Source organism: Phaseolus vulgaris, chromosome 2 (assembly GCF_051622355.1).
Source record: "Phaseolus vulgaris cultivar YP4 chromosome 2, ASM5162235v1, whole genome shotgun sequence".
Lineage (NCBI taxonomy): Eukaryota > Viridiplantae > Streptophyta > Magnoliopsida > Fabales > Fabaceae > Phaseolus > Phaseolus vulgaris.
This window is the reverse complement of record NC_143499.1, coordinates 10,300,031-10,322,848: the sequence shown is the minus strand read 5'-3', so window position 1 is coordinate 10,322,848 and position 22,818 is coordinate 10,300,031. Positions and strand designations below refer to the sequence as shown.

At 47.1% G+C, this 22,818-nt stretch overlaps 1 protein-coding gene across 2 annotated transcripts; it reads right to left on the bottom strand.

Annotated features, from left to right (window-relative positions):
- Positions 1 to 370: 370 nt before the first annotated feature.
- Positions 371 to 4,088, bottom strand: LOC137810619 (Ankyrin repeat family protein). Of its 2 annotated transcripts, none has more exons than XR_016518443.1 (5): positions 3,687 to 4,055; positions 3,402 to 3,534; positions 2,054 to 2,203; positions 1,810 to 1,956; positions 371 to 708 (listed from the first exon to the last, which is right to left on the bottom strand). XR_016518443.1 is itself a non-coding variant. In XM_068611994.1 (5 exons), the coding sequence occupies exons 1-5, from the start codon at positions 3,876 to 3,878 to the stop codon at positions 577 to 579; spliced, it is 729 nt and encodes a 242-aa protein (XP_068468095.1). In that variant the 5' UTR covers positions 3,879 to 4,088; the 3' UTR covers positions 371 to 576. The 2 variants fall into 2 exon arrangements, 1 of the variants encoding a protein (XP_068468095.1); XM_068611994.1 differs by having other exon boundaries at positions 2,079 to 2,203; positions 3,687 to 4,088.
- Positions 4,089 to 22,818: the final 18,730 nt, after the last annotated feature.

Here is a 22,818-nt window from a genome sequence, read left to right as displayed (position 1 = left end):
AGATGAGTTTTTGCCTTAGAGAAAATTTCAATGTGATCTACACTACCTCCTCTGAAAATCTTCTTGTTCCTATGTAACCACAGTTTTCCTACAACTGCTATCCACATGCCATCCCAAATCTGATTAACACTTTCCTTGACACCACTCATCCTGAAGCTTTTAAAATGATTTTTTGGCTCCCTATGGCACAAATGAAGACTTGATCTTGGATTACAACTAAAATGCGCAGTGTAAGTTTTTCATACTCAGATTGGTGTCTTGAGCCTTTGATCTCTATGAGATCAGTTAATGTTTCTAGAAGATAGTTGTGTCTGCTTGTAGGTTTTTCAGTTTTGTTAAAAGCTTAGAAGATTATATCCTCATACAGATCTTTTGTATAAGGGTTGAGATATTCCTGAAATACCTCTTATTTATTCATTCGTTTTTTGCCTAAAAAAAATGAGTTTTTGCCTCAGCAGAGCAGGTCTCAAATTGTCAAGAAAGTAACCACAACTAATGAATCGCAATACAACTACCACAACCCCACGATTCTGCTCTTTTATACTGATAATTTTTTCTCATTTTCTTACAGTTGTATCACTCCAACATGGCCTTGGCAGCATCAATTAGTATTGATCTTAACTCAGCTGTAGCACGACCAAGTACTGTGTACCCTTCTTTGTCCTCCACATCCACATCGGCTCCATGTCTTATCAGAAGGAGAGCTACCTGTAAAACATCGACATCAAAAAGATTTATAACATAAGAATTAATGTATGATGCTCAATAATTATAGGACATCAACAACAAAACTGTCATCAAAACATATTCCTCATCATTCATACAATGTACTCCATATAACTAAGTACCAGATAGCTTCTTAACTAGTTTAGTCAAACATAGCCAACATCTAACAAGACAACTACTAGCCACAATTTCCTTTTAAAGTGCCAAAAGCAGCAGTGTGTTAGACTCTTGACTAGAAAATGTTCGGGTATCAACCCTCATTCTTTATTGCTGAACTTTACATAAAACCAGTAAATGATTCAATAGTAGCATAGTAAACCATTTGCCATTGCAACTAACCAACTTTTATATTTAATATAACATAAAAATAAGATGCAAAATGTAAGAATCAAATATGTATGAGCCCTTTTGTTTTTAATAAAAGAACCAAAAATGATTTATTTTATGAAAATTCCCCTCTATGCAGAATGCATGCATTCGTTATACTTACAAAGCCAAACCCTTACCATTATTTTTAAAATTAAAAATAGAAGGTAGTGATTAGTGAGACGGGATGAAAGAATAAGAAACGGTATCAGGAACTAGCAAAGTACAATTAGTATTACACAGCTCAAGCTTGACATTAAATGCTTCAATGTTGTAGACCAGGCACACTACAAGCAAGGCCCAAACATAATTTTAATTTGAAATGAGTAGGGTGAAGTAATTGTTAAAAGTGCATCAAATAAAGAGAAAATACTTCACGATTATGTTATGATTTCTTAACAATCAACATAGCCTCCTCCTCCAAAAATTCACTTGTAAATAAACTAATTAAGCCATTGGATTAACAGAAAACAAATGAATGAATGAAGAAGTCACATCCGTTGCTTTATTACATAGGTAGACATGAATTATGCAAACAAAAACATTAAGCATGATTAAAAGGAGGTAGGAACTATATTTGTACTGCAAAATACATAGGTTTGTCATCTAAAATAAATATATACATATTTCTTAGTAAAATTGTTCAGATGGTTCAATATGTACCTTTGCTATTAGAGAGTACACACGTATGCATGCACACACATAAAATAAGCATACCTCTTTGTTATAGCAAATCACAGCATTCATCAGAGGAGTTTGACCAGTTCTATCAATAGTGTCAACCTCTGCTCCTTCTTCAATCAAAAGTTCACACAGATCAGATTTACCAGTGCTAGCTGCCCGGTGCAATGGAGTGCTGCCAATCTGATTAAGTACAAGACATACACTAAATTAGTATACTTGTTATCTTTAACAACGCGATTATGAAGAAAAGGAATACAGTGAAACTAGTGTTACAAACCCATCAAATGTTTCCATGCTACAACCTTATCCTTTATATTAATCTTGGCATCATGGGAGATGAGGATTTCAGCAATCTTCAACCAACCTTTGCTGGCTGCATAGTGTAAAGCAGTGCGACCCCCATCATTTTTCAGGTTAACATCAGCTCCTACCAAACATGGAGAAGAAGAACATTTGAGACAATTGATGAATCTTTAGCAAATGAAATTTTGGTCTGGAAAGGTATACAGGAGCTACATTTTATTACTATACTTGTGATTCTTCATGATCAATTCCACAATTTACAAAATACAAAAAGCGCAGAGTAGTAGCCTACATATTCAATCAATGATGTAGAAAATGAAAATTAATAGAAAACCACAATTGACACTTGAAAGCGCCCAACAAACTGTTACCACCATTTTCAATCACAAGCTACATAAATTTAGAAGCTTCCCAACACTATTCCACAATCTGAACAGAGCAAAAAGATGGGCACAACGGGCAGTCAAAGGCTGGAGCACAATGAAGATGGAGAAAGATGCACCTCAAGTCATCAACTCTACTATAAAATACTAAGAAATTGAAATCAAACATCAGAAAAACCCCATAAAGAAGATGATTATAAATAGACAATTATAAACAAATAAATAGAACCAGTTCTAAGGGTTTTAAATCATGGCTACCCTCACAATTATGGTTTCCTCACAATCATTGATACTGTGGAAGACTTCTGACAAATGCAACCAATGCAACTGAACTTGCAATTGCGGACTGTTTTCCTAAAACCATCAACATCTTTCTTAATATCAAGTCTCACTACAATTGAGTTCAGATATCTTAAAAAGTTAACTCTAAGCCTAACTCAACCCTACAAAACTAACTTAGGTTTGTAATCATCTATCTATTTATTATTTGGTCATATCTCCTGATGATGTGAGATTTCTAACACATCTTCCTTTAAGGGCATTAGGAGTGGGAATAGAGGAAGGACAAATATTGGATGACACACCCAATAAACTTTGCTAAAATAGACACAAACAAGCACTAATATCATGCTAAGAAAGAGAAACTTAGGTCTACCTCAATCTTAAAAAACCAAACCTCAATCTTAAAAAACCAAGTTAGTAAGATGAGATTTCCAGTCACTTATATATTATTTTTTAGTCATATCTTTGCATGATGTGGGATCTCCAACAAAATCAACCATCATTCTTGGTAAACGGACACTAAATACTTATCCACCCAGCTTACACTTCAATTCTGAAGGGGGAAATGATGCTGATTGAGATCAGTAATAAATAATAATGATAATTAAGTAAAAGGCAATGTGTAGAGTTAACTTTAATTAAAAAAATTCTTTTGACCTTTGCTCAATAGAGTCTCCACTATCTCCAAATTCCCAATGCTGGCGGCGGAGTGAAGGGGCGCCCACCCTTCCTCATCGGCACTATTCACCACACTAGCAGACCCGTCACAAGATGACAGTATCTTCACCACCTAAACAAATTCATTCCAATTCAAAACAGTTATGATTTCACTAACTAAAAACCCTAATTTCAAAGAGTGGTGACAAATGCACAATGAATGTATTTTTTCAACAATTGAAGGAAAAGCAAAGACACCTTTTTGAAAAGGGGCCAAAAGGGTACCTGGGAGTGGCCGAAAGAGGTGGCAACGTGGAGAAGGGAGCGAGCATCTTCGTTTCTGAGAGAGAGCGCTTTGGAGAGGGTTTCAGCGGAGAGTGCTTGGAACGTTGCTGCGTCACCTTCTTCAGCTGCTTTGAACAAGTCCTTCTCTTTCACGTTGTGTTGCTTCTTCTCGCTGTCCACTTCCATCTCCATCGTTTTCTTCTCTCTGATTTTCACCCTACTAATCAGATAAATGGGTTTCTTGTGTCTCTTGGACCCAATCTTTGCTGCAAAGCAAGAGCAAAATAGCAGAGAATGTAATGTCAAACTTCTAATGCATATGGGATTCTAGGGAGAATGTTTTTTTTTTGGAGAGGAGGTATGAAACCCGTGAAAAGATCATAAATAACGTAAGATTTCCACAAGTAGCAAACAAACAATAAAAAAAGTAATAACAAACTAAATCAATATATATATATGGAGTGAAAGATTTTAAATTTTATATCATGATAAGTCTTGTCAATCTCTTAAAATTATAACATAGTATATGAAATAGTAACAAAAATGTTTTAACAATAATAACTTTTTGAAAAATTCTCAATACCACAAAATATTATAGAAATATTTAAAATAAAAAATAAAAATATAATACATTTAAGAAAAAAATAAAAGGAGATCAATAAGATTATTTGATATGAATCCAAATAGAAATGAAAGTAAAATTGGGAATTTAGGGTTACGGAATAAATTCAAAACAGTAATAATAGAAACCTGGATAAAGGAAGGCGCCACAAACAAAGTTTGATAAGCCTAAGGATGATCGCCACAAGAATTGGTGGATTCTTGATAAGATCGCAAGATGCAGGGAAAAACCCTAGCAAATAAACACTCTCTCTAAAATTGTCAAAATATTCGCTTTTTCATTATGATTTTCAACAGTGTATAAATACTGTTCCGTCCGGTTGACCTGGGATGTCTTCGTGCGCGACCTCAACCGTCAGCTAGGGACTCCTTCCCATTGGTTACCTGTGGATTCCTGCAAAGAAGGACAAAAGGGCGCCCTAGCGGCCATTTGCACTCCGACGCTCAAGTCAGCCAGCAAGAAACACCAAAAACTATGCACCTCCGTGTTGGAGCACCGCGTATGGCACTCTGAAGGTGGTAAAAAGGAAACTGTGTCTGGTGTATATTTTCTCCTTCTGGCCAAAGTCCTTCCCTAGTCCCTTGTCCAAAACCTCAAGGCTCGAGCAAGCAACTAGAGTGTTTCTAGAAAATTAGCCAAAAGTTCCAACCCTGTTTCCAACATTCTCGGCGCTATTTAAACTGCCCAAGCATTTAAAGCGCCTTAAAGCGCTTTTAATCATAAAACGTAACGCACTTGATTAACGCGTCTAATTAGAAAACGTAGCGCATTTAAGACGTTGAAACGCTTGGGAGCCTTTATAGTACCTTAAAGGCTCGAAACAGAAACTATATTGAATGACTTTAATTACCTGGTACCTGACTAAGTGGTGTTTCAATTCTGACCTGGCTGTCGTACACGTGGAGGGCCTCACAGCGCCGTGACCCCATCTGGGGACGTTTCTGCCCATCTGGGGACGTTTCTACGTGTGAGTCCTCCTGCTTGGGAGTGCTACTGCGCAAGGGGTGACTTTTTGGGTGCCAACTCATGCCCCCAATCATCTAGTCACTCACTTTGAGAGCGTATCTGCCTTCCTCTCGTACCCTGCACCTGGCTGCCCTGGGCGTGACCCTCCCCTTGAGTCGTATCTGTCCCAAAGGCGTCTCTGAGGCGGCAGGGGTACTTCACGAGTCAGGCTGCCCTACCCTGGTGCTATAACTATGGCCTTGAAGCCACCTTTTCCTTCTCTTTATCACTGCCCCGGATCATCGGGACCTGAGGCCTTCCCACGGCGTCGCTCCCTCCATGGTCTTTCCTACCCATGGGTATCGGGGAACCACACTGTGATTGCCTTGCCTTAGCGATATTTGATCTTGGCGACGCCCTGGTTGGGTGACGCCTTCACCTAGGCGACGCCTTGCCTTGGCGACGCTTCCTCTTGGCGACGCTGGAACTTGGCGTCTCTTCACCTAGGCGACGCCTTGTGTTGACTTTGACTCCAGGCGTTGACTTTGACCTTGACTTTGTCAACGCCCGGATACGGGACGGTACAAATACAAATTGAGTTATAGGTCTTGAGTCGTTTGTAAGTAAATAAAATAAAAATACAATCCCTATATTTCAAGAAATGATCATTTGTCCCAGTGGTTAGGTTGATACTGTTGAACCAAGTGGTGTTCAAGCTTTGAAGAATCCAAATCCTTTGAAGGATGATGAAGCCTTTGTTGTGCTTGGTGTTTGATATGATTCCAATAGCTAGATATAAATGATTCTTTGCATCTTATGGAATCAACTTGAGTTGAAGAATGAATAGGCACTTTTAATAGAATTGGATCAATGTTCTATGTTTCAAGAACTCACCAAAACTTGTACCAAACACCAAACTCACATGGAAGATCCATTTCTTGCCAATTGAACCGATTAAAAGAGGTAAGAATACAAAAGCACCGATTAAAAAGCTTGTAAGCTGAAATGCACCGAACAAAATAAGAAGAAATGAAGAAGAACCAAACCAAAACTAGAATTAAGCTAAAGCACCGAATGAACTTGCAAAACAAGGAACCTAAGACATGTTTAAGCTTCGTATGAACATGGAAATGAAATGAAAAGATGGAGAAGAGAGGAACTTATGAGAATGAAGAGCTTGGTTGATGGTCACGCCACTTGAAGTGTGAAGGCTCCAAGATAAGTGAGCAATGCCGCCACTTGAGAGAACCAAGGCACTCAAGATGAGACAAGGAAGAGGAGAAGACAAGTTCTCACACACTCTATCACCAATTTGGGAGAGTTTTGCTATATCAATTTCTCAAATCTGAATTATGAAAGACCTAAGCCCTCCTTTTATAGGAGCAAGGGCCGGTCATTTACATAGCTTATTCCCTAAGCTACCCAAAAGGCTCCTAAGCTCACGCACCCCCTACTAAGCTCACTCCCAAGCTTCTAGAATTTCCTAAACTAAAGCCTAAAGATGCTTTTACAAAAGAGGTGTCCAATGTTTCCCTCTAAGCACCTTTTAATACACAAGAAACTATAAAAAGAGAAAACAATGCTCCACTATTTCCTAATTCCTTAAATTTGCTTCTTGTAAGCCTGTGAGGTGGGCTAATGACTCTTTGAGCGTCTTCAACTTGGGCCTCTACCTCCTCTTGTCCTTGATTGTTGGCTTCTATTTCTTCTTGATCTTGATCTCCATCATACTCCCCGAGTTAGGAGTTAGATCACTGATATTAAATGTATGACTACCAAGGTATGTATCAGGCATATCTAACTCATAAGCATTGTTATTAATCCTCTTTAGGACTTGGAAAGGTCCATCACCACGAGGCATTAGTTTGGACTTCCTTTGAGTAGGAAAACGATCTTTCCTCAAGTGAAGCCAAACCTAATCACCCTCATCAAATAACAATGCTTTTCTCCTTTTATTGGCAAGTTCGGCATACTTGCCAACCTTCTTCTCAATTTTCATCTTGATGTCTTTATGCAATGTTTTCACAAAAGAAGCCTTTTCATCCCCATCTTTGCACAAGACATCCTCAAGAATGGGAATAGGAAGAAGATCAAGAGGTGTTAAGGGATTAAACCCATAGACAACCTCAAAAGGAGAATGTGAGGTAGTAGAATTTACTACACGGTTATAAGAAAATTCAACATGGGGCAGTAAATTCTCCCACACTCTAGGATTCCCGGAAATAAAGCATCGCAACATTTGTCCCAAAGTTCTATTTACCACCTCGGTTTGACCATCGGTTTGTGGGTGACAAGTGGTAGAAAATAAAAGTTTAGTACCAAGCTTGCCCCACAAGGTCTTCCAAAAGTGACTCAAGAACTTGGAATCTCTATCGGACACAATAGTTCTAGGGATCCCATGCAAACGAACCACTTCTTGAAAGAAGAGGTTTGCAATATGACATGCATCATCCACTTTGTGGCAAGGAATAAAGTGAGCCATCTTTGAAAAACGATCCACTACCGCAAAAATGGAATCCTTTCCCTTTGATGTCTTGGGTAATCCTAAGATGAAATCCATAGATATGTCAACCCAAGGCATTGAAGGGATAGGGAGAGGAGTATATAAACCATGGGGATGCATTCTAGATTTAGCTTTGTGGCAAGCTATGCATTTATCACACAAACTATGAACATGTTTATGTATATTGTACCGTCCCGTATCCGGGCGTTGACTAAGTCAAGGTCAAAGTCAACGACTGGAGAGTCAAAGTCAACGCAAGGCGTCGCCTAGGTGGAGAGACGCCAAGTGCCAGCATCGCCAAGAGGAAGCGTCGCCAGGACAAGGCGTCGCCTAGGTGATGGCGTCGCCCAAACAGGGCGTCGCCAGATCAAACAGTGCTAAAGCAAGGCAATCACGGTGTGGTTCCCCGATACCCATGGGTAGGAAAGACCATGGAGGGAGCGACGCCGTGGGAAGGCCTCAGGTCCCGATAGCCCGGGGCAGTGATAAAGAGAAGGAAAAGGTGGCTTCAAGGCCATAGTAATAGTACCAGTGTAGGGCAGCCTGACTCGTGAAGTACTTCTGCCGCCCCCGAGACGCCTGTGGGACAGATACGACTCAAGAGGAAGGTCACGCCCAGGGTAGCCGGGTGCAGGGTACAAGAGGAAGGCAGATACGCTCTCAAAGTAAGTGACTAGATAATTGGGGGCATGAGTTGGCACCCAAAAAGTCACCCCTAGCGCAGTAGCACTCCCAGGCAGGAGGACTCACACGTAGAAACGTCCCCAGATGGGTAGAAACGCCCCCAGATGGGGTCACGGCGTCGTGAGGACCTCCACGTGTACGACAGCCAGGTCAGAATAGAAACACCCCTTAGTCAGGTGCCAGGTAATTAAGTCATTCAATACAGTTTCCGTTTCGAGCGTTCAGGTACTATAGTGGCTCCCAAGCGTTTCAACGTCTTAAATGCGCTACGTTATCTAATTAAACGTTTTAATGAGTGCTTTACGTTTGTGATTAAAAGCGCTTTAAGGCGCTTTAAATGCTTGGGTAGTTTAAATAGCGCGTAGAATGTTGGAAACGGGGTTCGAACTTTCTGCAAATTTACCAGAACTCTCTAGTTGCTTGCTCGTGCTTCAAGGTTACGAACAAGGGACTGGGGAATATTTTTGCCTGAGAGAGAGAACACAGACACACAATACACAGTTATTTCTTACCACCTTCAGAGTGCCATACGCGGTGCTCAGAGACGGAGGTGAACAGTTTTGGTGTTTCTTGTTGGCTGACTTGAGCGTCGGAGTGCAAACGGCCGCTAGGGCGCCTCTTTGTCCTTTTGTTTTTGCAGGAATCCACAGGTAATCAGTGGGAAGGAGTCCCTAGCTGACGGTTGAGGTCGCGCACGAAGACGTCCCGGTCAACCGGACGGAACATTTGGCGCCCACCATGGGGCAGATATAAAACATCACTCCCATCACAAGTTCGAGGAAATCTACTAAGTCGCAGTAACGTTGGAGGAGGTTGAAGTGACAATGGCCCCCACCAGACGAAGTACAGCACGCGCAGCCCCAGCAGAACTATCCATGCAACAGGTCCTGGAGATAATGAGGGGGCTGCAGCAGGACATGGCGGAGTCGAAAATGGAGCAGGAACGCATGCAGGCAGATCTCGATGCCACGCATGAGCGAAATGAAGAGCTCCACCGTGTAAATGAGGAGTTGCGCCAGGGCCTGAGAAATGATCGGAGGCGGCCTGGACATGACGAGATGGAGAACCATTCCCCACCAAGGGAGTTTTCCACCCCTTTCTCGCAGGAGATCCTAGATGCAGTAATCCCGAACACGTTCGCGGGGCCTAAGGTGATCTTCACCGGGATGGAGGACCCAGAGACGCACCTTGCTGCATTTCACACACAGATGGTCCTGGTAGGCGGTTCTGACGCTGCCAAGTGCAAGCTCTTTATGAGCACCCTGACCGGGATGGCTATGGACTGGTTCATCAGCCTTCCAGACGGTCATATCACATCCTTCCGCCAATTGTCGCGATTGTTCAGGGAACAATACTTAGCCAACAAGGCCCCGCCGCCGGTCTCTTACGATCTGTTTGATGTGAAGCAGTATCAAGGAGAGACCCTGAAGGAGTATATCAATCGCTTCGGGGCCCAGGTCGTGAAGGTTGGTACGACAGAGGAGCCTATGATCGTGTACGCATTTGTGAAAGGCGTATGCCCCGGTCCTTTTGGAGAATCCATCATCCGCAACCGCCCTAGGACTTTCGCCGAACTACGGCGTAGGGCGGTAGAACATATTGCTTCTGAAGGGGAGGTATGTGTGAAGCGCACCACCGTCGTGCCCTCACGTCCGAGGGGACCGGCGCGAGTTCAACCCGTCAGGGTCAATGAGACCACGACGGGAAGAAAGAAGCCAGAGGCGCGACGCCCCTACGAGGCCAGAAAGCCCCAGCCCCGGGGTCCAGCAGGAGGCGAGCGCCCGGCCAGAGAAAGAGCGAGACCGGCGAGGTACAACTTCGTAGTTGAGTTGAAGGATTTGATCGCCGTGCCTAACATAGCTGAGAGGCTGAGGCGACCGGCGAAGACCGACAAGGTGTTAGGGCCTCGTAAAGACTCTTGGTGCGAATTCCACGAGGCTTTCGGACACCACATTGATAATTGCCTGTCGTTGGGCTACCAGCTAGATGAGCTGGTGAGGACTGGGTTTTTGAAGGACTATGTCGCAGATCCCACAACGACCGCCACCTTGCCGCCGCCGGCGGAAGAACCAGCACACGAGATGCCTGTGCTTGGTGAGGTCCACACCATTGCTGGAGGTTTTTCCGGCGAGGGACCCACCGCCTCCCAGCGGAAGAAATACGCGAGGGGGGTAAATTCAATCGAAGAGAGGCTCTCGGGGGAGCCGTGGGAGTCGGATATCGTGTTCACGAGAAGAGACCTCCGAGATGTGGTACCCCACGACAACGACCCCGTTGTCATCTCAGTCGTCACAGCCGGAAGGAAGGTGCACAGAGTGCTTGTCGACCAAGGAAGTTCGGCAGACGTCATGTTTCTGTCGACCTTTAATAAGTTACGGTTGTCCCCCGATCTGTTGAGTCCCTACACGGGGTGCTTATATGGGTTTGGGGACAACCAGGTGGAAGTCCAGGGATACCTGGAGTTGAGGACTACGTTCACGGACGGAGAGGCCTCCCGTACCGAAAGCATCCGGTACCTGGTCGTGAACGCCAACTCCGCCTACAATATTTTGTTGGGCACGCCGGCGTTAAACCGTCTGAACGCGGTGTCCTCCACACGCCACATGAAGATGAAGCTGCCGGACCTCAATGGCCAGGTGATAGTCATCAGGTCAGACCAGGAGGAGGCAAGGAAATGCTATGAGAACAGCCTGAAAACGAAGAGAGGCGTGTTCATGGTGTATGAACGTCCGCCGAGCGCGGACACGACGATGACTGAGGCGACGCCCGCTGGGTTGACGCCTGAGGAGGCCATAGCGGAGAGGGCGATGCCCGAAGCAGATGCGCCTATGGAGGAAGGCCCTGACGACGCGGCGCCCGTGGAAGAGGCGGCGCCCGTCGAAGATGATAGCAGGGAACAGCCCGCGGCTAACGCCGTAGAAAGGGAGATTGGCGGCAAGGCTTTCAAGTTAGGAAGTTCGCTGAGCCCGGAAGAACAGGAAGGGGTGGCGGAAGTGATTTCACGCCACCTAGATGCCTTCGCATGGTCTGCCTCGGATATGCCAGGCATCGACCCCGATTTCCCGTGTCACCACCTCAGCATGGACGCCACGGTCCGCCCCGTGCATCAGAGGAGGAGAAAATTCAATGAGGAACGACAGCAGGTGGTGAGAGACGAAACGCAGAAGCTGCTGAGTGCTGGCCACATCAGGGAGATTCAATACCCTGAGTGGCTCGCCAACATCGTCTTGGTGAAAAGGGCAAACGGAAAGTGGAGGATGTGTGTTGACTTCACGGACCTGAACAAGGCATGCCCAAAGGACTCGTATCCGCTGCCCAGCATCGACGCCTTGGTAGACAGTGCGTCCGGCAGCAAGGTGCTGAGTTTCCTGGACGCCTTTTCAGGGTACAACCAAATCAAGATGCACCCAAGAGACGAGAGCAAGACTGCATTCATGACTGAGACATGCAGTTACTGCTATAAGGTGATGCCCTTTGGGCTGAAAAACGCGGGCGCCACGTATCAGAGGCTAATGGACAAGGTCCTGGCGCCAATGCTTGGGAGGAATGTGTACGCCTATGTAGATGACATGGTGGTGGCGTCGCAGAATAGGGCGCAGCACATGGCGAACCTGGAGGAGTTGTTCGTCACAATATCCAAGTACCGCCTCAAGTTAAACCCTGAGAAGTGTGTTTTCGGGGTAGAGGCCGGTAAGTTCTTGGGTTTTATGCTCACAGAGAGGGGGATAGAGGCGAACCCCGACAAATGCGCGGCGATTATCGCCATGCGGAGCCCGACGTCGGTAAAGGAGGTGCAACAGCTGACGGGGCGGATGGCGGCGCTCTCGAGGTTTGTTTCCGCCGGAGGAGAGAAGGGGCACCCATATTTCCAGTGCCTAAAGAGAAACAGTCGCTTTGCATGGACTGATGAATGCGAAGCGGCTTTCATTAAGCTGAAGGAGTACCTGGCGACGCCACCGGTCCTCTGCAAGCCGGTAGCGGGCGTGCCCCTCCGTTTGTATTTTACTGTAACGGAACGAGCCATCAGTTCTGTGTTAGTCCAAGAGCAGGACCAGAGTCAGAAGCCCATCTATTTTGTAAGCAAGGCATTACAGGGAGCTGAGACGAGGTACCAAGCGCTAGAGAAGGCGGCGCTGGCGGTAGTATTTTCTGCCAGGAGGCTCCGTCATTACTTCCACAGCTTTACGGTGGTGGTGATGACCAACCTCCCTATACAGAAAGTGCCGCAGGAGCCGGATGTGGCGGGAAGAATGGTGCGCTGGGCGGTGGAACTGTCAGAATTCGACATCCAATATGAGCCTAGAGGATCCATCAAAGGGCAGGTGTACGCAGATTTTATAGCGGAACTGTCGCCCGGAGGTGAGCAAGAGGTGGAGGTGAGTTCGCGGTGGCTGCTCTCGGTTGATGGCTCTTCCAACCAACAAGGGAGCGGTGCGGGAATAGTCTTGGAGGGACCCGACGGCATACTGATTGAGCAGGCCCTGCGCTTCGCCTTCAAGGCAAGTAACAATCAGACAGAATATGAAGCCCTGATAGCAGGAATGCTCCTGGCCAAGGAGATGGGCGCACAGAACCTCCTGGTGAAGAGCGACTCCCAGCTGATTACGGGGCAGGTGTCGGGTGAGTTCCAGGCGAAGGACCCACAGATGGCGGCGTATCTGAAATACGTCCAGTTGTTGAAGGGGGCATTCAACGCTCTTGAGCTGATACATGTCCCGAGGGAGCAGAATGCCAGAGCTGACCTGCTTGCAAAGCTGGCCAGCTCAGGCAAGGGGGGTAGACTGAGGACAGTGATCCAGGAGACTCTCAAAGCTCCGTGTAGATTCGTGGAAGACAACAGGGTGGATGTCCTCCAGATTTATACATCAAGGGGAAGGCCGAGAAGTCATTGCTCTTTGACCCAAGATACGCAGAGGGCGCCCCGCATCAGCATGTACGCGGGTGTGCCTGAGGAAGAGCAGATGCAGGTATGCGTTCTGGCCAGGGGAGACACCTGGATGACGCCCTACAAGCGATACCTGGCGGATGGGGCTCTCCCAGTGGAGCCTGAAGAAGGTAAAAAAGTCAAAAGAAATGCCGCAAGATATACTTTGGTGGATGGGGTGCTGTTCAGGCACGGTTTCACTCACCCTATCCTAACATGCGTCAGTGGCGATGAGTGCACCAGGATAATGGCGGAACTACACGAAGGCATCTGCGGGAGCCACGTAGGGGGAAGATCCTTAGCCTCCAAGGTAATACGCGCAGGTTTCTTCTGGCCAACAGTGAAAGAGGACTGCGCACGGCACGCCCAGCGGTGTAAGCAATGCCAAAAGCACGCCGACTGACACAAGGCGCCGCCAGAAGAGTTGCGATCCATATACAGCCCGTGGCCTTTCCATACATGGGGAATCGACATCCTGGGCCCCTTCCCACTGGCGATCAGGCAGATGAAGTATTTGATCGTTGCCATCGAATACTTCACCAAATGGATAGAGGCAGAGCTCGTGGCACAAATCATAGCGCACAAAGTACAACACTTTGTGTGGAAGAACATTGTGTGCCGTTTTGGCGTACCTAGGCGGTTGATATCCGACAACGGAACCCAGTTCGCCAGTCAACAGTTGAGAAACCTATGTGCTGAGGTAGGCATTAAACAAGTGTTTGCATCAGTTGAGCACCCCCAGACTAATTGGCAGGTAGAATCGGCAAACAGAGTTCTGCTGAGGGGGTTAAAAAGAAGGTTAGAGAAAGCTAAAGGGGCGTGGGCGGAAGAGGTACCAAGGATCGTATGGGCATATCACACCACGCCCCAATCCTCTACTATGGAGACGCCTTTCAGTTTGGTTTACGGATCGGACGCGATGATCCCGGTAGAAATACATGAGAGCTCGCCACGTTTTCAAAACTTTGTGGCGGAGGAATCCAATGAAGAGAGGCGGGTAAACCTGGATCTGCTAGACGAGGCCAGGGAAGAAGCTAGAATAAAAGCTGAAGCGACGAAGAGAAGAGTAGAGCGACAATATAGCTCTAAGGTAAAGCCGCGACAGTTTCAGGTCGGCGACCGAGTGATGAGGAAAGCTCACCCATACGAGTTGGAGAATAAGTTGTCTCCTAAGTGGACCGGACCCTTCAGAGTTACTGAGGCTAAGGGCAACGGTTCGTACAACCTGGAGACTTTAGATGGAGGTCCTATCCCGCGCAGTTGGAATGCAGCCAACCTAAAATTTTATTTCAGTTGACTTATGTAAGCAGTTATGTAACAATTTAGTTGAAGGGGACGCTCTTTTTCCCTCTCGGGGGTTTTTTAATGAGGTCACCCTAATAAAAGGTAAAACCAATTTGAGAAAAGAAGTGCCTTGGTTTTTAGCCTGTATCTTTCTCCGTTTGAAGTAAGGTAAGGCGTCGCCAAGAGAAGGCGTCGCCAAGAAAGAAGGCGTCGCCAAGAAAGAAGGCGTCGTCAAGAAAGAAGGCGTCGCCTTGGTCAAGGCGTCGTCAAGAAAGAAGGCGTCGCCTGGATGGAGGCGGGCGCCGTTGATGAACAGGGCGAAGGAAAGCGCACAATATGCGAAATGTATGCAGAGTAAAGCGACGTTGCAAAAATCAATTGATATAGAAAAAGTTGGTGTTACAAGCAATGTTCAATACAATTGAAGTAGCCCAAAGGGGGCGAATATTACAACTCATGCAAGTCACAAAAGAGCCACTTCTCAGTGGTCATCAGAATCAGCATTGGAGGAAGGCAAAGCCCCTTTCCCAGCCCGCAGAGCTCGAGTAAGTCGTGTCCTCCTTTCTTGGTTTATTTGCGAACCTGCACCAAGGGAGATAAATGTGTCAGAGATACCATGAGGCAAGACATGCACGTACAGAAAACAACAAAGGCCGGAGTTTCTAGGGCAGCGACTCTTACCTATGTACTTTTCGAGAGTCCCAGCGTTGAACTCCAGGTTGATCAAAGTGGCAGAGTCAAAACCTCCCGCCTCAGCAAGAATCCGGCAAGCTATTTGATCACTTGGAGCCAGCTTCTTGAAGGGTTTGGTTTTGAGGGCCCTCGTCTCTCTCACCCAGTACAGCGGAAACCCATCCAGAGCGTCGGGAACAAGGTCAGTACGGCAGATCTTGAAGAACCGGCCTTTCCACCCGGAGAACGAGCTTTGGAAGGGTGTGAAGAGAACCCTCCCGGGTACATTACTGAGAGTTACCCAGAGGTTGTGTCTCTACCTCTTCACCTCAAAGAAGTGAAGAAAGAGGTCAACCGAGGGTGCACAACCCAGAAACCCGAAGAGAATGTCGAAGGCTTTGACAAAGGCCTAGCTGTTGGGGTATAACTGGGCCGGAGCAACGTTGATCTCCGACAGCAGTTCCTTCTCGAACCGAGAGAAGGGTAGGCGCACTCCGATGGTCTTGAACACCACCTGGTAAAAGTAAAAGAAAGGGACCCCTTCGTTGGCCCGTTCGTCTCCACATACTGGCTCCCCTAGAGTGCAAGGGAGCACAGCGATGTCGTCGTCATGCCTCCTCGCGAAGGCCCGGTGGTCATAAGAACACTCATCAAGAAGTTCACTCGAAGCCCAGGGGTACAAGTCCTTGGGACTGACCCTGGAGGAAGCAGCATGAGAAGACATTCTTTAACAAGATCAGGGATTGTCAAGGGTGTAGGGACTGCCGGAAATGTAAGAGCCGAGCGAGGGGAGCGAATGCTGGAATAACCCTTCGTGAGAAAAGAAAGGGTGCAAGAGGGAAGGGTGCAAGAAGAGAGAACGTAAGTAGGTTATGAAGAGTGAGAAAATGATGAGGATAGTTTCAGAGATTGAAGAGTTAAATAAAGCGGTTAGAGCGCCAAACGACGCGAATGGATGCACCGCACGATCGAGCCACGTGGCAGCAGATGGAAGGGTTGCCCTGGCACCCCTGGTTAAGCTCAGAACACGTCGTATCAATAGAATACCTGATGGTACGATGCGCCGTCGAAAGGGGATCAGGGGCACAGTAGGAGTCAAGATCAAATCGAATGACTGGATGTCCCATCAGCCATACAGAAAGCGCCACGTGGATCAAGTTGAATGACTGAACGTCTCATCAGCTATACAGGGAGCGCCTCGTGGAAGATACGGGAAGGGCCTTGAGCTCTTCGCTGCCCCCAGGCATCGACCAAGCCCAAGGTCAAAGTCAATGTCAAGTTAGGGACGACGCCAGCATGAGACGTCGCGGGCGTCGCAAACCCAAATATCAGCAGGGTCGCTTCCCCGATACCCACAGGTAGGAAAGACTGTGGAGGGAGACGAAATTGAAGGGGGCAGAGTTAGTTGCTGGCGTCATCTCCCCGATACCCACGGGTAGGAAAGACTGTGGAGGGAGATAAGACCGCCAAACGCCAGCGAATTGCTGGCAGGGTGTTCCCCGATACCTATGGGAAGGAAAGACCATAGAGGGAACGCCCCCCCCCCCCCCCTCAAAGCACTCGACGTTTTAGACACCCGGGGACGATACGGCGCTGCTGTAGCAGGCCTCTCCTTAGGCGTGGGCGCCAGGGCTAAGGATCAAGGAGAGAATCGTGATTGCAGAGAAAAAGGGTTTGAAGGCGATGAACAGTGCGGAGATGCAGAGAGAATGAATGTAACAGTAGGGTGAGCGCGAGGTTTGGAGTAACTTAAACGTTACATTTCGCAACTCAAGAGGCGCTAACTAAGGGCCGTGAGATCGTACCACGTGTCAAAGAATCAATTGCCCAAGGGAAACGCAAGGGTCGCTGGAGGCTGACCGCGCGATGGGCCACGTGGCGCGTGATCAAGGGTGGCCCCAAAAGGTGTTATTATCATCATTTCAGAGGAGGTCCAATCAGTCAGTAAGAGCGCTCCTAGGGTTCAGAGTGCGTCACGTCAACAATTCGAGAATTGTTGAGTCAGCGGGGAATGACACGTCATCAGGATGGCACGTGGACGGCGTGGGCGAGGCTTTAGTCTTTACGCTGAAGACAAGTCTTCAGCTTAAGACTGGGGGGCTTGTGTACCGTCCCGTATCCGGGCGTTGACTAAGTCAAGGTCAAAGTCAACGACTGGAGAGTCAAAGTCAACGCAAGGCGTCGCCTAGGTGGAGAGACGCCAAGTGCCAGCATCGCTAAGAGGAAGCGTCGCCAGGACAAGGCGTCGCCTAGGTGATGGCGTCGCCCAAACAAGGCGTCGCCAGATCAAACAGTGCTAAAGCAAGGCAATCACGGTGTGGTTCCCCGATACCCATGGGTAGGAAAGACCATGGAGGGAGCGATGCCGTGGGAAGGCCTCAGGTTCCGATAGCCCGGGGCAGTGATAAAGAGAAGGAAAAGGTGGCTTCAAGGCCATAGTAATAGTACCAGTGTAGGGCAGCCTGACTCGTGAAGTACTCCTGCCGCCCCCGAGACGCCTGTGGGACAGATACGACTCAAGAGGAAGGTCACGCCCAGGGTAGCCGGGTGCAGGGTACAAGAGGAAGGCAGATACGCTCTCAAAGTAAGTGACTAGATAATTGGGGGCATGAGTTGGCACCCAAAAAGTCACCCCTAGCGCAGTAGCACTCCCAGGCAGGAGGACTCACACGTAGAAACGTCCCCAGATGGGTAGAAACGCCCCAGATGGGGTCACGACGTCGTGAGGACCTCCACGTGTACGACAGCCAGGTCAGAATAGAAACACCCCTTAGTCAGGTGCCAGGTAATTAAGTCATTCAATACAGTTTCCGTTTCGAGCGTTCAGGTACTATAATGGCTCCCAAGCGTTTCAACGTCTTAAATGCGCTACGTTTTCTAATTAAACGCTTTAATGAGTGCGTTACGTTTGTGATTAAAAGCGCTTTAAGGCGCTTTAAATGCTTGGGTAGTTTAAATAGCGCGTAGAATGTTGGAAACGGGGTTCGAACTTTCTGCAAATTTACCAGAACTCTCTAGTTGCTTGCTCGTGCTTCAAGGTTACGAACAAGGGACTGGGGAATATTTTTGCCTGAGAGAGAGAACACAGACACACAATACACAGTTATTTCTTACCACCTTCAGAGTGCCATACGCGGTGCTCAGAGACGGAGGTGAACAGTTTTGGTGTTTCTTGCTGGCTAACTTGAGCGTCGGAGTGCAAACGGCCGCTAGGGCGCCTCTTTGTCCTTTTTTTTTTGCAGGAATCCACAGGTAATCAGTGGGAAGGAGTCCCTAGCTGACGGTTGAGGTCGCGCACGAAGACGTCCCGGTCAACCAGACGGAACACATATGAGGCCAATAGAAATGTTCATGCAACACATCCAAAGTTTTTGCAACCCCAAAGTGACCCATTAAACCTCCCTCATGTGCTTCTCGAACAAAAGATAATCTAATTGAGCTTTGAGTGACACAAAGACGTTTTCCTTTGAAAAGAAAGCCATCTTGTATAAAAAAATCTTTGTGTCCTCCTTTGATACACTCTTGATAGATAAAAGAAAAATCAAGGTCATCATGATAAAGATCCTTAATGTGATCAAAGCCAAGAAATTGAGAACCCAAAAGATTTAGCAAAGCATATCGTCTAGAAAGTGCATCGGCCACAATATTAATTTTGCCTTGCTTATGCTTGATCACATAAGGAAATTGCTCAAGGAATTCCACCCACTTAGCATGCCTCTTGTTAAGTTTGTTTTGGCTTTTCAAATATTTAAGAGATTCATGATCACTATGAATCACAAACTCTTTAGGAAAAAGATAATGTTGCCAAGTAAACAAAGCTCTAACAAGTGCATATAATTCTTTATCATAAGTGGAATAGTTGAGATGACTCCCCTTCAATTTCTCACTAAAATAAGCTATGGGGTGGCCCTCTTGAAGGAGAACAGCCCCAATGCCTATACTTGAAGCATCACACTCAATCTCAAATGTTTTAGCGAAATTAGGAAGGGCTAAGATGGGAACATTAGTCAATTTTTCCTTTAAAATATCAAAAGCTTTTTGTTGTGCTTCTCCCCATTGAAAAACCACATCCTTTTTCACTATATCATTGAGAGGTGCAGCTATTGTACCAAAGTTAGGTACAAATATTCTATAAAAAGAAGCAAGTCCATGAAAACTTCGGACTTCATTCATAGTAGTAGGTGTAGGCCAATTTTGAATGGCCACCACCTTAGCTTGATCACATGGACCCCTTTACTACTCACAACAAACCCTAGGAATTCTATATGATCAAGTGCAAACATACATTTAGCAAGGTTAGCATACAAATGTTCCTTTCTAAGGGTTTCTAAGACTTGTCTAACAGGCATCCTATGGTCATTCAAAGATAAGCTATAAATGAGGATATCATCAAAATAAACAACAACAAACTTACCAATGAAAGGTCTTAGAACATGATGCATGAGGCGCATGAAAGTACTTGGAGCATTAGTTAAACCAAAGGGCATAACTAACCACTCATATAATCTAAAGTTGGTCTTAAAAGCCGTCTTCCATTAATCACCCGGTTTTATACAAATTTGATTGTAGCCACTTTTAAGATCAATCTTTGTAAAAATTTTGGAACCATGCAATTCATCCAACAAATCATCAAGCCTAGGTATGGGATGCCTATACTTAATTGTAATGTTATTGATAGCCCTACAATCCGAACACATCCTCCATGTGCCATCTTTCTTAGGGACAAGGATAATAGGTGATCCTGCCTGTTGACCGGAGCGCTGGAGAATGCCTCGTCAAAGGATCGACGTGCGCACCGCTTCTCACCTCCGCTCCTCCTCGGGATCTATCTCAAGAACCTGCAAAGAAACGATACGGCGCCGCTGCGGCCGATCGCACTCCGACGCTCAAGTCAGTGACGGTATCACCAAATACTAAGAACGAGAACCGTGCAAATCCTCTCTCACTCGCAAGCGTAAAGTGTATGAACTGAACGTGCGTACCTCAGAAAGTCTGTTAAGAACTCTTATATACCTGGTGGTTTTCTCTCTCCTGGCAGTTACAGACTTGGACACGTGGCTCGTATCCAACTGTACACGTGCCATCATCTGGAGGCTCCCTGACTTGGCGCTGCTTCTACTCTTATTTTGGCTAAGTTACTTATGCATGGTACTGCCCAGTGCATAGCTAACTTAGGAGTGCGATCTCTACTGGAACTGGCGAGTTAGGGCCTTCATACACCTTCCCTGTGGTCTCGCCGGCCGCCTTCATAATCTGCTTCTCCTTCATCTTCGGCGATGTGCTTGTTCTGGCGATCTCCGACTGCTTGGTCGCCTGGGTCTACATCTGGCGACTTGATCTTCAACCTGGCGATCGCCTATTTTGGTAATCTGGAAATCGGAACACGCCAACTTAACAACTGGTGACTACACGTGCCTCCCGACTTCCTTCCCATCTGCCAACCTGGCGCCTTGTCAACACGCCTACACTGTAGCAGGATGCCACGTCATCACATCCTACCACCCGGGCGGTACACAAGCCCCCCAGTCTTAAGCGAAGACTTGTCTAGCGAAAAGACTGAAAGAGCCTTCGTTAACACCGATCTACGTGGCACTGACGCAGAATTCCAAGCGATTGTACTTTCTGCTGCTCTGACGCTCCACCAAACCCTTCACCCATCGTTCGACACGTGGCTTCATCGACGGCTCTCTTCATCTGCCGTTAGCGCTTCCAAAACTTATTTCGAAAACCCTTAAACCCCTTACGCTCCTACTGTTCCATCACTTTCTTCTCACTTGCAAACGCTCTCACTTCCTTCTGCGAAAGCTCTCGACGTTCTTCGGCGCTCTAGATCACCATCTCCCTTCAACGTTTTCCTGATCATCGAAAGGTAACTACTTTCCTTCATCTGCTGGGTTTCCTTGCATTTTCACCGATTTGCATCATCCTATAACTGCATGGTGCGTACGCTGTGGGTTGTTTTTCCATTTTTCCTTCTGCGTAACTTAGGGCTTTGTCGATCGTCGCGACGAACATACATTCGTTTGTTTTTCACCTTCCTTCTGTGATCGAGTCAGCCTCTGTAACCCCCTGATCGTTTTTTCTTTCTTCTTCCTTTGCAGTTGCTACCATGACTCGCACCAAGATCACCCCGAACCCCCCCTCCTTCAGCACGAAACCTTTCTTCTCAAGCACACGACCCAACACAAGTTCGTGGTGCTTCCTCTTCGCAGGCTGAGAGGCCTGCGTCTTCCCAAACTGCCCTGGTTCAGGCGACTCCATCTAACGCTGGAGGAGCCCCCATCCCTCTGCCAGACTTCAAGACTCTATACCCATGGGCTAACCCAACCCTTCTAAAGGAGACCTCGTCGGTGAACACTGCGGGAGCAGTTCTACGGTTGACTAAGGGGGACGAGGCCCACCAGTCATTTCACAAGGAGCACGACGAGAGGATGATGGTGCTGCCTTGCCCCGCCACTCTGCCGGTGTGCGCCGATGACAAAGTGAGCGCCGATGGGCCCTTCTGCTTCGTCTACACCACTTTCTTCAAGAAGGTCAAGCTCAGGTTCCCTCTCACTCGATTCGAGAGGGAACTCTTGACCGAGCTCAACATCGCTGCCCCCCAGCTTCACCCCAACAGCTGGGCGTTTGTTCGAGCCTTTGAAATAACGTGCGCCCACCTGGGGTTGCCCGCGTCGGTGGACGTGTTTTTGTTCCTGTTTGAGGCCAAGCACCCAGGAGACCGCCTGTGGGTCAGCCTGAATGCCATCGCTGGAAGATCCATTTTCACCATCTTCCAGCAGTCGTATAAAGATTGGAAGGGGAAGTTCATCCAAGTACGCGCAAATGATAAAGACACTTCCCTTCTCGATGGCTTCCCCTTGTACTGGGTGGACAAGGGGAAAAAGGAGTCCAAGAGCTGCTTCAGGAGGCCCAGAAGTCCTGATAGCATGGGAGCTTTGGACCGAGACCTTTGCCTATTCTGGAAGAGGGTGGCAGATGCCAACATAACATTCCTGACCCCCACCCTGATCTCCTTCGAATTCTTCGAGGACCAGTTAGAATTCCAAACAGGTTAGGACGCTACACTCTTGTCTTGATATTGCTTTTGATACTACTTCTGATACTGCTTCTGGGCGTCTTGTGCGATACGCACAAGACTTTGGTTTTATCTTTTCTGCATATGCCTGTTTTGCTGTTTCATTGCCTCATACACTTATCTTTTTCTTCTCTGGGCTAACTCATGCACTTTCGTTTCATGCAGACACTATGTTGGGTAAGAACATGCTCGCCGACTTAAAGGCGCTCGCCCGAAACCACGGGTTGGCGACCGGTTCTCAGACGATTCCCAACTCGGCGGTCGAGAAGGCCATCATTCATGGGCGATCACCGCCCAAGGAGCCCACCCAACGCAAGAAGCTGGTCCTTAAGAGGCCTAAGCGGAAAGCCCCCCAAGTTGTCCAAGAGGAAGAAGAGGACGACGAGGTCACAGAGGATGGCCTTGTCACGAAAAGGAAGA

Excerpts from the sequence above, each read along its gene's own strand:
- LOC137810619 (XM_068611994.1), bottom strand. The coding sequence starts at position 3,878 with ATGGAGATGGAAGTGGACAGCGAGAAGAAGCAACACAACGTGAAAGAG. Across the intron at positions 3,535-3,686 it reads CCTCTTTCGGCCACTCCCAG|GTGGTGAAGATACTGTCATC; the intron begins GTACCCTTTTGG and ends GAATTTGTTTAG. Across the intron at positions 2,204-3,401 it reads GGAGACTCTATTGAGCAAAG|GAGCTGATGTTAACCTGAAA; the intron begins GTCAAAAGAATT and ends CATGTTTGGTAG.